The sequence below is a fragment of the Carassius carassius genome, chromosome 1 (genome assembly GCF_963082965.1).
Source record: "Carassius carassius chromosome 1, fCarCar2.1, whole genome shotgun sequence".
Lineage (NCBI taxonomy): Eukaryota > Metazoa > Chordata > Actinopteri > Cypriniformes > Cyprinidae > Carassius > Carassius carassius.
Genome location: NC_081755.1, coordinates 39611856 through 39628615, shown reverse-complemented (window position 1 = coordinate 39628615; position 16760 = coordinate 39611856). Strand labels below are relative to the sequence as shown.

The following is a 16760-nucleotide window of genomic DNA, read 5'->3' as shown; positions in this document are numbered from 1 at the left end:
CCACAATCCACATGGGCTGCTCACATTCTCTAATCAATGATTCACAATCACTTCAAACGGCTGTTAAATACTGAAAATGATTATTTGATGGGTGTTCATTGCTGTATTTAATATTAATTGTTTTGAAATGCCATATTCGGAGGAGCTCTAGAGCTTATTTGCTTCTTTTCTCTTCAATCAAACATGGTTCAGTTTTAAGAGCTGCATTTCTACCTGTTCAGTACAATATTAATTAATTAATGAATTCATTCATTCATTCATTCAAATCCAAATGTATATTTTGATTAACAAGTGAGGCAATGGTATTTATTACAATGAATGTAATTGGATACATTGAGATATTGTGTAAATGTGTGTAATGAATGCAAATGTGTATGAACAGCTTCACTAAGAAAAGAACAATCTTTGAGATTATCACGATGACAGAAACCCAAGACAAGGATTAAATATTCAGGTCGCATTTAAGATCTTCCTTTCGGCCATGCAGATTACACAAATTAATCTGTGTATCTGTAAAACATTATCCTTGCCTTCGCGATGTGCGATCCTCCCTTAATATCAAACCACCTCTGATGAAGAGATTACAGATATGTACAGTGGTTTATTGGAAGTGCTTAAACACGCTATTCGTTGGCCCAAGGCTTTATGAAAGCGGTGCCGAGATCCATTCCAGGATTACACATATATCTAGACGCATCTCTCGAATCGCAAGCCAGCGAAGTGCTCAATGACTTGGGACAGTCATTTCACAGTCGGCATGTTCTGTGTCGCTCCCTCTGAAGATAAAGAATGATTTTTCTCATTTATTGAGCCAACACAGCTTTCTTCTAGGAGATATTATGCAGGACTTTGACAGTAAAGTACAGTGCTTGAAACCATCGAGCAACAGCGATGCAACATTGCACATAACAGGGTTGCAAGTGACGTAGTGAAATTGAATCGTACATATCTTGCTTTGATCCACGGCATCATTAAATATACATGAAATCCAAGTCTTAAAAGAGGGCTAAAACAGTATTAGTAAAGCTCAGAGTACGGTATAGACAGACAGTTAAAATGGAGAATGAAGCTATTTGGCTTTTAATGATGTCTAGATAACATTGAAATCTAGGACTTGTGTTGTGATTCTCTTAGAAAACACAAACTGCACTTGTTGATTTTTCATTGGTCTAATCCATTGGCATGTTTTATGTCAACAAGAACTTTTGGCAGCACCCTGGTTTAGTGTTTACTGTAATGTTGCATGAAAATGCTGCATCATCCAGAGCTGTGTAAGCCAGAGTGCTCTATAAATTGTATGTGTAGGTAGAGATAAATGATGGACATTTGGCGACAGGAAATAAACAGGCGTTCCTCTCCATATGCTGTGGCAGACCATGTGACAAATGTGTTGGTTGGATTTCCATCGTGTTCGTTTTACACTTACGTAAGTGCCTTGTCTACGAGACGACCGCTACAGCTTTAATTACCTAGAAATCCTTCACGATCGCACCTGCAACTCTTCAAGAAAAGATTTTTCATCATCAAGTGACAGAAAACCTGCTTGTGTATTTCTTAAAATGTGTTTGTACAGTATATATATATATATATATATATATATATATTAAGCAGTTTCTTTTTCACAGCATTATTTGTGGCAGTAAAAGCACAATTCGGATTACCAAATGTTCCAGTAATAGTTCAGCTTAGCTTTTAATGGAGCAGCTTAGTCCTTCAGTACGTGATTATAACGTTCTTAGCAGGCTCTTTCCATGAAGCCAGATGTTCACGAATAAACACCACCGCGCGATTATGTCTCTGTGAAAGCTAATGCGGTTCTAGCCTGGATTTTAGTGACCCGTGTTATTTTGGTCTTAAAATGAAGACGGTTACAATGTTATCATTACAAATGTGTAATTAAAGATATATTTAAATATTTGACATACAAGTTTTGATCAAAATTAAAATATATTTTAGCTTACCATATATGTTTGTCAGTATATTCGGCCGTACATTTTATTATATTGAAAAAACAACAGAATTATGTATTATTATTATATTATATTACATTAATTATGTATAAAGATTACAGATATACGTGCAAAGAATGTGTGCTTAAGTTGATCAGAAACATTCAGCTACTGTAGTCGCATTTAATATGAATGGAAAATATAATACATTTTAATTTAATTGTTAATAACATCAAATCAAGTTTGCAAACACACACACACTTTTAAACTATAGTTGGCTACTATATTTTTAAAGTATGCCAAAGTGTACTTCTTGTTTATTTTAGTGTTTATTTAGAAACCCCTAGAAGTCAAAATAATGTAAAAACATCTGTGATTTGTGTGTGACTGTCTTTGTAAGACTATATGATAAAAATGTCCTCTTGAAGTTGCAGTGCACACAAGATAAAAAGAGACGGTGACATTTAAAAGTTGAATGACAACACTCCATGTGCATTAACTGTAAGCATTGGTGCTTCTGCTCCATTTTCAATGCTTTAATATTTTTCGCCCTTAAAGCATATCAAAGGTCAAAAACGTGTGAGTACCAGAGCCTGAAAAACATACACGGCACTTTGATGGATTAGTGAAGTCCAAGAACCTTTTTCTGTCTTGGTTCCATTCTCTTTTGTGTCACTCTCTTGGGTTGGTGTAAAGTTTATATTAACACTTCACTCTACTTTTGTGATTTTGAAAAAGAAAGGCTGGTTTCAATTTGAAAAAATACCTATTTTGGATTTAGACTCCATCAGTCTGAGCATACTTAGAAATTTACATTTGTGAGTTTGTGAGATTTTATACTAAGTATATATCAAATCCATTAACATATTTATTGATATATCACTAAAGGCTTATTGACAGAAAATTATAATTAAACTTTTTTTGGAGTATTTATTTATTGCACAATGCACATTTCTTAATGTTATGCCTAAAATAAATGTATTTTTTTTTTTAAAAATTCTCACTAAGGTACATTAAGGAGGTGAAAAAAGAGGGTTCTCACGGTTTTTGCTAAAGTGAATGTTTCTCAGTTTATCTTTTGAATGTTATTTTCTGTATAGGCACATACCTTCAACTCTTGGCTACAGAAAACGTAAACTTTAAAACAATTAATGGAACAGCAAAAATATAAAAGGTAATGTGCAGAAATACTATTATCATTTAGCCATCAAATATTGTAAGTAATTAGTTTAAAAGATTTATAATCTGCCTTCACTGGTGGACTCTTGCCTGAATGTACACTCTTAGAAATACAGGTGTTTCACGATGCCATAGAAGAACCTTTTTTATCTAAATGGTTCTAAATGTGGCAAATGAAGGTTTTTCAGATTATAAAAAGGTAAGAAAGAGATGGTTCTTTAAAGAACCTTTGACTGAATGGTTCTTTGTGGAACCAAAAATGGTTCTTCTATGGCATCGCTATGAAGAATATTTTAAGCACCTTTATTTTTAAGAGTGTAGAGTGATTGAGTGTGTTTTATTGTGTTCACTGTTTTACCCAGCAGCTACTGTATGATGATCTTGGATATTTTCAGTTTATTAGGGATTTGAAACAGACGTTTGAAATCAGTATAAAAGACTACTGCTAGGGAAAACATATTTGTAAAGGGACTTTTGACTCAGCTACTAATAGGCTTTTTGTTCCCATGTGACAACTAGCCCCGGTCATCCATATATGATTGATACATTACATTAAAGTCTCTTCTCATTACATTAAAGTCTTTCAGAAACTAAAATATTTACTTATTTGCTGGTTCATGGGCATGTTTGTAGGTTGGGTGCATTGTGGGTAATTATACTCTGTAACAGATCAGTTAATGAACTGGAGTACACATTGGTTCTACCACTAAAAATGTACTGTAGTCTGTCCCCATACAGACTGTAGAACCACCTGAATACTATACTTTACTTAATCTGTCCTTAAATAAAAAAATAAATAAAACTGTATTTCGAAGTACTCAACCATACCTGTGAGGGCTAAAAAGTGCAGATCAGCTTCACGTTCAGGAGGCTGCTGCCAGCCTGAGCCTTTCGCACAGATAGAAAAATAAATTGAATCTTAGATACTGTATATTTAAAGGATTCAGCAAAACTGGCTCAAAAAATGGAAGGAGAGAGAGAGAGAGAGGGAGAGAGGAAGAGATATTTTAATTTAAATACGGTCAGGAGTTCACTTTCATGCTGCAAATCATGCTATCACCAAAGAGCAGAAGACACCGAAACCTTGATATTATTTTAATAATGACTGCTACAGTGCTATCTAAATGGCTCACCCATTGTGCATTGTTAGTGAAAATATCAATCCACTGTGCCTAGATTTTCTCAAAGGCTAGTAATTCCCAGTCTAGTGAGTCCGAGCAGGGAAATTGAGAAAATACATCACGTTTGACTGTACCAGAGTGAAATGTTCCGTACTATGTGATGTTAGAGCGGTGGAGTGTCATTGGCGCAATGAGCGGAGCCGTAGCTGCTCCCAAATGCTGCTTTGCACAAAGCTATTATAAGTAAGTGCACTGGACAAATGGGGTCCTGTGATGCTGACTCAAGCAAATATCAGACTCAATGGATTGCCTGCAGACTAACAGCACTCTAAAAGTACTGTTGTGCTTCAGAGGACTTCAGCACATCAGACAAACAACGCCATAAGACAGTCTACTTTAGGTCTTATTTTGTTCGCAGAGGCAGGCTGCTTCCTCCTTTTTTATGTATGGGCTTTTTGTATTTTATTAAATAATACAGTATAGAGAGAAGGACATTATTTGGAAACGAGAAGGGGAAAGGAGAGCATGACCTGATGCAGGTCAGACTTGCCCCAGTTGGAGCCCCAGTTTGTTCTTTCTTTCTTTCTTTCTTTCTTTCTTTCTTTCTTTCTTTCTAAATTCTTTCAAAATGCATTTGGGCTTTTTTGATTAAGTAATAACTTAAACAAATAAAGGTAACTTAAAAAATTTAGATTAATTGAAGGTGTGTTTTTATATATATTAAAAGTTGGTTTTATAGCAAAAGTATCCAGGTCAACTTTTCCCTCACCCTGTAACATGCTGCTTTAGCAAGGTTCAGTGAAAGTTTTTTTATTTTTATTTTACAAAACCTGTTTAGGGTTCAGATCACGCTATAATGCATGGCACTTCACTTCTGATCAATTTAATACATCATTGCTGAACAAATGTTATAATTTCTAATTATATTAAACAATAAAGAATCATATTGATCCCAAACCTTTGAAGAATAATATAAATAAAGCAAAATAAAAATAAAGCAAATCAATTTTATTAATCAATAATCATGTTATTGTCCCTAATCTGTATATAAATTAAAATAAAACCTTTATATTTTTGCAAAAACTTGCAAAAATAGAAATGGCCACCTGGCAGATAAATCCATTGTAAAAATGGAAAAAGCAACGCATGTGAACGTTTACCTCTGACAGACTAATTTCTTAGCAAATATAGATGTATGAGACAACTTGTAATCAGTTTGATAAATTAAGTGGCATATCATGAAAATATTTTGATTATAATCTTGAATCAGTTTGGCAGCTCTAATTGTCTCCTACACAATGGATCATGATGCATGGCTTGTAAGGGCACATGGAAGAAGCGACAGAGTGCATTCATGCTACATTTCTTCTCTGATGAAAGTCTGTTATCAAGGATGGGAGCCATATGGAAAAGTCAGATTTCTAATGCGTCGGTCTACACGGTTATCCCATCACTAATGGATGCCTGTAACTCCTGTCACTCATGCAGAGTAGGAAAGCTGTGGTGTTATCATTCATGGGCAGCAGTGCAATCTCTCTCAGTATCTGGATGAGTGCTCATCGCTGTTTCTTTTTGGCAATAAAATCTATCACATCCAATCTGTCATATTAATCAGTTCTGCTTAACTGAACCATATCAGCTAGATTTTCTGGATAGAAATTATAGCCTTTGCCTCTATTGTACCCAGGTGTGACTTCTACAGTGCTTTTTTCTTTTTTCAGATGGCAATAATTTTTCAATTGCATCCTGGTAAAATACTAAATGACTGATGAGCGTGCTCGTGCAGTCTCTGGCGCTCTATAGCAGGAGCCAAACATGGCATCTACTCGTTTTTGTAATCGCCTCACCAATCACAGGATATTGAGGGCTATTGTGAGGAAATTGTATGCGCATGGCCCGAAACGATTTTATCACGCCATCGAATGCAATGTAAATAAATGTAAGTTCTGAAAGCACCTGCATGCATATTCCGATGAATGGCAGGTTTCTAGAGCCATCCAGGCCGTGTGAGTGATAAAATGGTAAAAGAACGTTCGCTTCCGCTCACCCCTCAGGACTGAATTCATAAATAGAAACTGACGCTCTGAGGTGTGGCCTTCCACAGCAATTTCTCGTTAAAATGATGTTGCGAGAGAAAAACAAGCTCATTTAAAAGGTGATATACAGGCTGGTTTCATGGAGCAATTATCAGCTTTATGGTGATATTCCAAAAAACCATAAAGCTTCTTCTCTGGTTGGTTTCATCACGCTCAGCATGTCCAAGAGGCTCATAAACATAGCTTTAGATCTAAGTGCAGCAGGCTGGCAGGATGGGTAGCGATGCACTGTGCTGCCTCGCTGTTGGACGTAGAATGGCCTTCTGGGGATCTCAGGAGGAGAGAACAGAAAAGGTTTTTTTGATCAAGACCAGCTGTCAGTTCTCTCTAAACGGTTTCATTGACGTGAACAGTTCCCGGGGAAGTGGAAGAGGCTTTACTTGAAGCGGGGAGAACGTGTTGTTGTCTTAATTACTCGCACCTCTCTCCATGCAACTTAGAAACTGACTGTTCTACAGCTCTCTTATCACAACATCAGTCAGCCGGGTGAGAGCGCAAAGGAAACAGAGGCACAACTGTCTGGGGAACTGTCATAGGTGTTTCATCCTGTCAAGTCTCTTGCCATTGTTCTCAGAAAGCCTTTCTATTCACCCCATAAGAAAAGAAAAACAATTCCCTGTGCGTTTTGGGCCTCTTAATATCATACCAAAACCACATCTAGATGTGCTCGAGCACTTGTTGCGAGATTGTGTGTTCAGCAGCATTGGCTTTTGCACATTTTACTTCGATTTGTAAATAAAACAACTCCATTAATGGAGTATGTTATACAAGAAAATGCTATTTCTACTTCACGTTTAATTCAAGGTGTTACTTGTTGTTGTTTGTTTATTATTTGTAAAATTTACTAGCCATTTCTGAGTGAAAATTGGGAAACAATTTATTTTACAGTGTGTTACGTAAGTTACATGTACTTACAATTGTAATAACAATAAATGATATTAAAAATAATTATTATTAATAATTACTAACCCCTTTTTTGTGTTAAAATACTTTCTCAGACTAATGATGAGATGACTACAAATAAACCATTTGTAGGTTGATTCCACCAAAGGTGTAAACACAGTGTCTCTTTGGCGTTAACCAAACATTGCTCTGTTTGTTTGAGCATACAGACACAGCAGCTCTGGCTCAACCAATGGCCTGAGTTTGAAGCGGTTATCGGTTTGCCTTAGCATCTGAGGATTTTTGGGGAAACTAACTTTTTTATTGATCCAGAAATTACACATGTGACCAATATAGTCTTTTCATTACTTCACTGACTCACATATATATTATGAAGATACACTGTATGCTGGATTGGTTTGTTGTTGCCAGATATTGCTTGAATGCCTTCTTTATAATTACAGCAAAGTTTTATGTCTTGGAGCGATTCATCGCAGCACTCATTGACTTGTTTTGGGGAAAGTCTTGCTCTTGTTATTGACTTCTTCTTGAATCTCTGCCATGAGCCCCTCCTCACCCAGTTCTCCTGAAACAATCAGACAATTCTGCCATTACATCCCCTTGATAAACAACCGAGGTACATGCAGAGCTGCTTGGGAAACATTGTGCGTGGAACTCATGCTGCTGTGAATGTCATTTTTGTATGAATTACTTATACTATCATAGAAAAATCCTAGGTTCTATGACAAGTACGTTTACTTGTTTACACTGAAACATGCAATACTGACATATGGAAAACTGCTAAAAAATATTTATGTATGAATAACAGACCCAAATAGGTATGGATTTTTATGTATAAATATTGAAATCATGGAATCAATATGTTAAGTCGATGAGGCTTTTTTTTTTTATTCTATGGTACTTCAAGATTAATTACAGTTTGAAATAATAGACAGACAGACAGACAGACAGACAGACAGACAGACAGACAGATAGATAGATAGATAGATAGATAGATAGATAGATAGATAGATAGATAGATAGATAGATAGATAGATAGATAGATAGATAGATAGATATGGACAGACAGTTAATTACTGGACAGTTATATAGGTATACAGTAATTAGTAAAATTAAATGTAATTTTTGCTGTTTAATTACAAAACTTGTGTTGGAATATTTTTTTTTTTAATTTTTTTTTTTTTTAGTCTTGTTAGTGCAATTCAAATTTTAATTTAGCATCTTTGTACATAATACCAGTATTCAGAATTTTAATTTAACTAACTTAATTCAAAATAAGCACATTTCAGTTTAAAATGTGACCAATACAGCCCTTAAAATGTCTGTAACTGAAGGTGAGGCATCCTTGCATTGTCTGTAAATTCACAGAGTTTATCTGCCTTGGAAACAGAGTGCCTCAGAAGATGCATTTGGAGGCAATCCTGAGAAATACTGTGCCAGTGTAAAATAATACCTCTGGATCATGCATTATCTTTCTCTGTCTTGTAGATCTCAGCAAGTGGTAATTAGAATGCTTTTACCTTCAAAGCACAAAAAGGCAATATAGTTTTGCACTCTAAAAAGCAACATTCCCTCAAAAATTATGTTTGTTAAACAGTTATTCCTTCTACTTGACTGTGCTCACATGCCATTTTACTGTAAAATGTAAAAAAAGTCAATCAACATTTTTTTTAACTTACACAACATCAAATTCACAATTTCTAAAATTCGCTGTGCATTTTTTCTTCTTAAACTGAATAATTCAGTCCACATGAAATGATCCATGGAGCTATGAAGGAATTTATCTCGTTTAACTCTAGTTGTCCTAAGCATGTTTATCCAAGCGTTATGCAAGCACAGCAAGGCAAACAGACAAATAGCTCCGGTATATTATGCAATTTGTGCGAGTAGGTAAACAGCAGATGGTGAGGGAAGCCTTTTGAGCCCCTCGCGCTGTATTTACCTGCCCACCTGAATGACCCATGTCATGCTGCACTCCTCATGCAGGCATAAGCAATTGTTAACCATTTGTATCTGTTTCTCACCATCCCAGCTGAGCGCAAGGCCAGCCGAGTCATACGCGGCGCAGAGGAAAATTAGCTTGTTTATCAGCATTCTGTTTTCTTTTCCACCTCTCCCTCCCTCTGACATTTTATATGTACATCATCCATGACTGATTCGCTCACAATCAAAATGAGTTCGACCTCAAACACAAATGAAGGTATCGCGCCTCCGTAATCTCCATATATTTGCAATTACACATATAATGAGTTGCATCGAGCTTGATGAGGACAATGGCTGGTTATGTGCTCATCTTAAATGAAGAAGGTTACCTTGAGCATCAGTCATCTGTCCTGTTGACGGAACGTTTCGTCCGGAGAAGCATGACATGTTGTTATTACACATCGAGGCCTGCTGCTCATTGCGCCTGTACTTTAGATGCGATTTACATAGGTGAATACAAGGTGATTCATTATGGGTTTTTTTTCCCCGTTTTGTTTGCTCTCAGCAAGTTTTTTTTTTTTTCCTAAATTCAACTCGTGAGCAAACAAGCCCTCACGTCTTTGACATCTTGTGTGCTTCATTGTGGACTTTAAATAGCAACCCCTGAAGACCTTGAAAGGGCAAAAGATCTTTAGTCATTCATTACTGCACTGAGGAAGTGTAGAACATTGATGGAATGTAATGAAAACTAATACTCTTTCTAGTCACTGTGCTATCTACAAATGTGTTTTATATCCCATTACTGCTCTAGAAGTGGCCCAAGCTCTATAGCATGTTGAGCAAAGCATAATCCATTGGGAAATTACCCATCAGAAGTGCAATACTGTTACAGAAATGAAATTACAGAGGCACTTGTGAGTGAGTGTGTGCATGTGTGTGCTGAGGGGCATGGAGGATATATGTACTCCATTTGATGTGTTACACAAGGAGAATTCGAATGCGGCCTGGAAAGATGCTCATTTAAAATGTGTCCAACGTGCAATGATTGATTGGCTTGTGCTATCACCATATTTGCGAGAGAGCGACAGCTGTCACATTGGAAGACATTCTGTATGTATATACAACACTACAATCAGCAATACTTCTTCATAAACTATTTTAGAAGTAAAACTTTATTTTACAAATGTAATCAGTCATTATCATAATTGCTAGCATTTATGAATAAAATGGAATAGAAGAAAAAAAGATGGTAACATTTTACATGAATCCTTGGTACGGCCTGAGTAAATGAGTTCTCATTTTTGGGTGAACTATCCTTTTAATTATGTCTTGTAATACCCCTTATAATGCATTGTATGATCTCGTGAATAACCGTAACAAAAGGTATAATGCATTATAATACTTAGAAAACATAATGCATTAAAACATGCCAAATAACACATTACAGTGTGAATTATGAGTACTGTTAAAATGCATTATTAAAAAGGCAGTTAAATATTTAATAAAATATTCAATATGATATATTATAAATAAATAAATGAGCAACAGGGCCAGAGTCTTACACATTTTTTACAAAATCAACATAGAAATGTTGATTACAAATAGGCCTATAGTTGTCTCTGCTTATTAAACTTGGTTAGAAAAAAAAAACAGCTTACGTAAATCACACACACACGCACAAATTGGGTTTCCATGTTTTGTGGGAACATTCCATATTTGTAATGGTTTTTATACTGTGCAAAATGTATTTTCTATCGCCCCACCTTTACAGTATACCTCAAATAAACTTCATTTACTATTTTTTTATTTAATTTCTTACCCCTAGGGACCACAGGGCAGTCCCCAACAATGTCAAACATTTCAAGTTTCACTATCCTTGTGGAGACATTTGGTCCCCACAATGTAGCATAAACAAGTACACACACAGCATTGTCACCTTTGAACTGAGGTGCAGTTCAATTTAATACAATTTGGTGGACAAAGCTTATATTTCAGTTCCACAATCGCTCAGCATCTATATAATAAATGAAGCCTGTGCAAGGTGCTGCTGTATATAGTGTATGAAACAGCACATACAGTCTCCAATCTATCGTGAGTATGTGTGCTGCCTCTGCACATTACTGTGCACTTTGAACCTTCAGCTGTGTTTGCAACCTTTTTTTATGCCAGTAGGCTTTGCAACATAAATGCAGGATGAAACAATACAATTTCTAAAAATATCAAATATAACTTGAAGATATAAGTATCTACAGTCCCTTCCACAAAAAATGTAATTAATTAATTAAGCAATTGTTGCAAGCACACTGACAGATGGTCACATATATATGATTATAGGTGATCAGATTGTAGTGCAAAATAAAAAATAGAATTTTCAGAACCTTTAAATATTTGTTGGTTAAATAAGATCATATAACCAGGTCATTCTGCTGCTCATAAATTACAGATTGACATTGTACTGAACGTAACAAAGCAGCTGATTGTCTCTCATACGATGATTATCAAAGGTTATTGGTGTTTTCATCAGTGATGCCCCAGAGTAATATGATTGCTTGAGTAATATCATAACATCGGCTGTGAGGTTGGAAGTCCTGTTGATTTGTCAGATATTATGAAAGTAAGCCTGAATAACTTGAGTTCTTACCCACTGCTTGTTGTTGCGTTAGGTAAATGTAATAATAACGAGGAGCAGTTGGTGGCAATTTGAGTGGAAATAATGGTCTTTACAGAGCAGTTCAAGGGAATGAGAAAGAATAAGAATGATTTACCTTTTAAAAACACATTTTCTGTATTTACCTAGACTTTACACAAATATCTGTGATTGCACAAAGTGAGTGCTTTTGTTCAATGTGAAGGTACAGTATTATGGAAAGTTTTTTAAAGGAATAGTTCACCCCCCAAAAAATGAAAACTTTGTAGAAATGTACTCACCCTCAAGCCATCTGAGATGTAGGTGATTTTGTTTCACCTCCATAACAGAATTTGATAAAAATATGAAAAGTAATATAATCCACAAAACTCCAATCCTTTGATTAATGACTTGTGAGGCTGTGCTTTGTGGATTATTGTGATGTTTTTATCAGCTGTTTGGACGGCACCCATTCACTGCAGAGGATCCATTGGTGAACAAGTGATCTGATGACAAAAATGTTCATTTTTGGGTGAACTTTTTAATTTTTTGATTAATGTGTCGGTAGTTCTGAGAAAGTGTGTGCAGCCAGGTATTTAAACTCTGAATGTTTGGTTTCTGGCAGGTTTAACAAAGATTTCTTTATTTATTTTCTGCTCCAGTAAAAGCTAGAAAAGGTCAAGCACAACGAAAAAAGCAAACATTTCAAGAATTACATAATAAATAGTGCAGAACATTTTGACAAGCTTCAGCTAAAGTTAAAGACCTGCTCTTTAACCGTTGTGCCCTAAAGAAAGACCTTCAGCCCGTAACGCTTTAATTCAGCTGACATCGCTTAACTAAAGTTTATATTTGGCTTTGAGCGACTGAGTCCATGCAGCCACAGAAATGATTATTACCACCAACTGTGTGTATTTAAAACCATACATTTGTTTTGTCTCTCTTCCATAGCTTTTGCGTTTTTACCACTATTTTTTCCAGCATTTTAAGTCAGTGTTTTTCCTGTGTTATGGACTATTAACTTTTAAATAATGTAGCTTTTAGTCTAATATGAAAGTGATGTAATTTAACATTAGTGAAGTTCAAGTCTCTGTTTTTCATATATGAAATATATTTTTTAAATAATATATATTGTAATTTTCAGTGTTAGTATCTCGTCCATTTTAATTAATGCTACCACCGTAATCTAGATTTATTTATTCAAAAGTTAGTAAATACTGTTAAATCATAAATTATCCAACTATGTATAAATAAAAGCATAAATATCTTCCCCTTAAATAGCCTTTTAATGAAATAGCTTCCCCTAATACTTGCAATAGATTTTAATTATTTATTTACTTGTTATATGACATGACATGATATGATAAAATAAGCTAATTTTAGTGAATGTTGTGTAGAATTTAAATGAAATTTCTGTGATTTTTATTTTATTTATTTATTGTGTGTGGGTGTGTACTGATGAGTCCCATAGTGTCTCAGTTACTTAGAACTGAAGGCAAATTAATTATGTAGTCATAAATTTAGGTCAAATTCTTGTTGTGAGGTTTAATGAGGGATCATACTGAATAGATCAGTATAGATCATAGAGCAGAGAGCTTGCTAAATATTCACTTGTTTTGCCCTCCTGGGGCATGGATCACATTGTAATATTTATTTATTTTACTTCATTTATGAATGACTCTTTCCTGGCACACTGATTTATCTCCCAGTTTGATTCTGATGATAAAAAGTTGAACACAATACTTCATTCAGTGACAAACAGCTGACTATAATCACTCATAGCACATTCATCTTTTATCACATAAAATGCCATAATTAATATGCTGTACTTCTAGTGAGGCATCTGAACATTAAATCACAACAAGAAGAGGCGAAAAGTCAAAGGATACGTACAACAACAAAAAAACCTATAAAAGGATTATAAAAATGTTTTATTTTTATATGTACTGTATGTTCTTTGACATCAGATGTCTGTATTTTAAATGTAATGTATACCTATTTTAACCATGCTGCAGCAACATATGTTGTTGTATTATGTTATTGTTAGCACATTTCTTTCCAATGTTTTATAAACAGTACCACATCTAGTCTGGTACATATGTTATAAAAAATAAATGTCAGAATGTGTTCAAATCAATGTGCAACATCAAATATCAAAAATCAAATCAACAGCATAATAAAGTACTTACTTAGTACTTATTATACTCCAGTGTCAAATTTTTACATTTCTTCAAAATAACAATAGTATGTATATAAACATCATCATGTTTATAAAAATAAACATTATGAATTAAATTTACTTCGTAGATTATATGATTCATTTAAATCTGAATAACTAGTGTAATGCCAGCAAAAAAAAAAAAAAACAATTACCTGTAACTGACTTGCATCAAAATATTTACATTACTTTTTAAAAGTTATTCAAAAGTGTTAAAGGGGTTTTAAATCACAAAACCTGTAAGAGATTTGCCTTTGAGTCCATTTGTAATGTATTTTTAAAGATTAAATAATTATTAACTGTGGAATGTTTTCACTGGATATTTTTGAAACATTCATTTTATTCTTATTTAAGTTTCATTTTAATTTTTTTTACATTTATTTAGGTGTGATACCTAACTGCAACCAACATTAAATCTGCAACACATAAAAAATATATTTTTAAAAGCCTTTGTACTTGCTGGGTACAGAGTGTAACATTCTGAGTAAATGTACTGTATGATAAAACAATACCCCAGGCACAGCAGTATTAATAATATTCAGTGAACTCATTATTAAAGTTCCCAAATAGTGCCAGGAGTAACACAGATGGAGTCAATTAAGCAACGAGCGCTCATACACATACACGTTTCATCTTTGGGCTTTTATCTCTTGTATGTTACTCCGTGGCTATAATTAGCTGAATGCCTCTACTTGCAACATTATGTCCAGTGATAATAACAATAATTTTCACATGTGATTTCAAATAATTTACAACTTACTAGTTGAATCAATTTTGCACGTACCGTGTCCTTGGATATTGCGTTTAATAATGAAGCCAGTGCATCGTGTTAACTGCTTCACACTAATTTGCTTTTCTCGCTTCTGGTGTTTGCAGGGAGCTGATGCCGTCTACTCTGGAGGGACAGATCACGATGGAGAAGACGCCCAGCTACTTTGTGACAAACAGCGCCCCGAAGCGAATCCACTCGATGGCGAGAGACATTAAGCTAATCATAGTCGTCCGCAATCCAGTGACCAGAGCCATTTCGGACTATACTCAGACGCTCTCCAAGAGGCCAGAGATTCCCACTTTCGAAGTGCTGGCCTTCAAGAACCGAACGCTGGGTCTGATCGACGCGTCGTGGAGCGCCCTGCGTATAGGGATCTACGCGCTTCACCTGGAGAGCTGGATGCAGTATTTCCCGCTCTCGCAGATGCACTTTGTCAGCGGAGAGCGGCTTATCGTTGATCCGGCCGGCGAGATGGCAAAGGTGCAGGATTTCCTGGGACTCAAGCGTATCGTTACTGACAAACATTTCTATTTTAATAAAACCAAGGGATTCCCTTGCTTAAAGAAGCCTGAGGACAGCAGTACCCCACGGTGCCTTGGCAAGTCCAAGGGCAGAACTCACCCCAAAATAGACCCCGATGTCATTCGCAGACTGCACAAATTCTACAAGCCCTTTAACATGATGTTCTACCAAATGACAGGGCAAAACTTTCAGTGGGAACTGGAGGAGGACGGCAACTCGCCTGGCTTTCGGGACTAAACCGCTGCTGCTCTCCGCACCACCAGCCTTCTCATAGCCGAACGTCCCTCAGTGTTCCCTCGATCTGTGCTTCAACACGCCAATCGATCGTTCCTGTCTTTGCGAAAGTGTGTGTACCCATAGCGAGAGTGCTAATCTGTCAACCCCCAATACCAATGGTGTTTATGATGGCAAACATGGTTATTGTACATATTATCCCGAACATAAATATATTTATATTTGTCAATATAAGAGGATTTTATTCATTTTCGTCAGAAAGAGTTGCTATACGAATCATGTCTTCTATGATGATGCATGCGATGAGTTAAGTGTCCTTACCCACCGTCACCCTGAGGGTTTTCTTTTTAATCTCTCTCTTTTTTTTCGCACACCAGCAGCGAGTGCAGTACAATTGAGTCTGATAGCTGAGGTTATTTGTGGATTCGGAAGACTAGAAATAACTACAATCAAACACAGATCCTCTAAAATGAGAACATTTCAGCTATTTCTGCCCAATTTTATGCATACAGTTTTGTTTTGTGGCTAATACAATTTCAGAGAGTTGGGTCCAAAAGCTTACACTTCTATATGCATTTATTTAATTATATCATGTATTCATATCATATTATAGGATGCCATATGTTATCAGAACAACAGTTGTACTGCATATATTTCCTTACTTAATCCTCTTCGTCCCACATGGGTCTTATGGCCCATTTTTCAAATCTTAAAACATTACAGGCATCAGGCTTTTGGACCTTACATCTTTAACAAATTAGCTTGAAGAATTGCACTACATGCAGTACTTTTTTTAATTAACTCTTCGATTTAATTATATGTTCACTTACACTACTGTTCAAAAGTTTGGGTTCGGTAAGATTTTTTATTTCATTTTATTTTATTTTTTGAAACAGAGGCTGCATTTATTTGTAAAACCAGTAATATCGTGAAATATTATTACAATTTATATTTGCGTATATTTTAAAATGTGATTTTTTCCTGCAGGGCAAAGCTGAATTTACAGCTTCATTACATCAGTCTTCAGTGTCACATAATCTCTCAGAAATAATTATAATATGCTGATTTGACGCTCAAAAAAAGTAAATAAAAAAATAGATATATTATTATTATTATAAATGTTGAAAATTGAACTGCTTATCATTATTATTTATTTTTTTACAATGACACATTTTTTCAGGATTCTTTGATCAATAAAAAGCATTCATTTGAAATAT

General features: G+C 35.3%; 1 protein-coding gene across 1 annotated transcript in view; it reads left to right on the top strand.

Moving 5' to 3' along the window:
• Positions 1 to 16426, top strand: part of LOC132149894 (heparan sulfate glucosamine 3-O-sulfotransferase 4-like) — a 99571-nt gene extending 83145 nt beyond the window's left edge. The window contains exon 2 of the mRNA XM_059559203.1: positions 14892 to 16426. Within this exon, the coding sequence (XP_059415186.1) occupies positions 14892 to 15546 (655 nt within the window). The 3' untranslated portion in view covers positions 15547 to 16426. The remainder of the gene's footprint in view (positions 1 to 14891) is intronic.
• Positions 16427 to 16760: the final 334 nt, after the last annotated feature.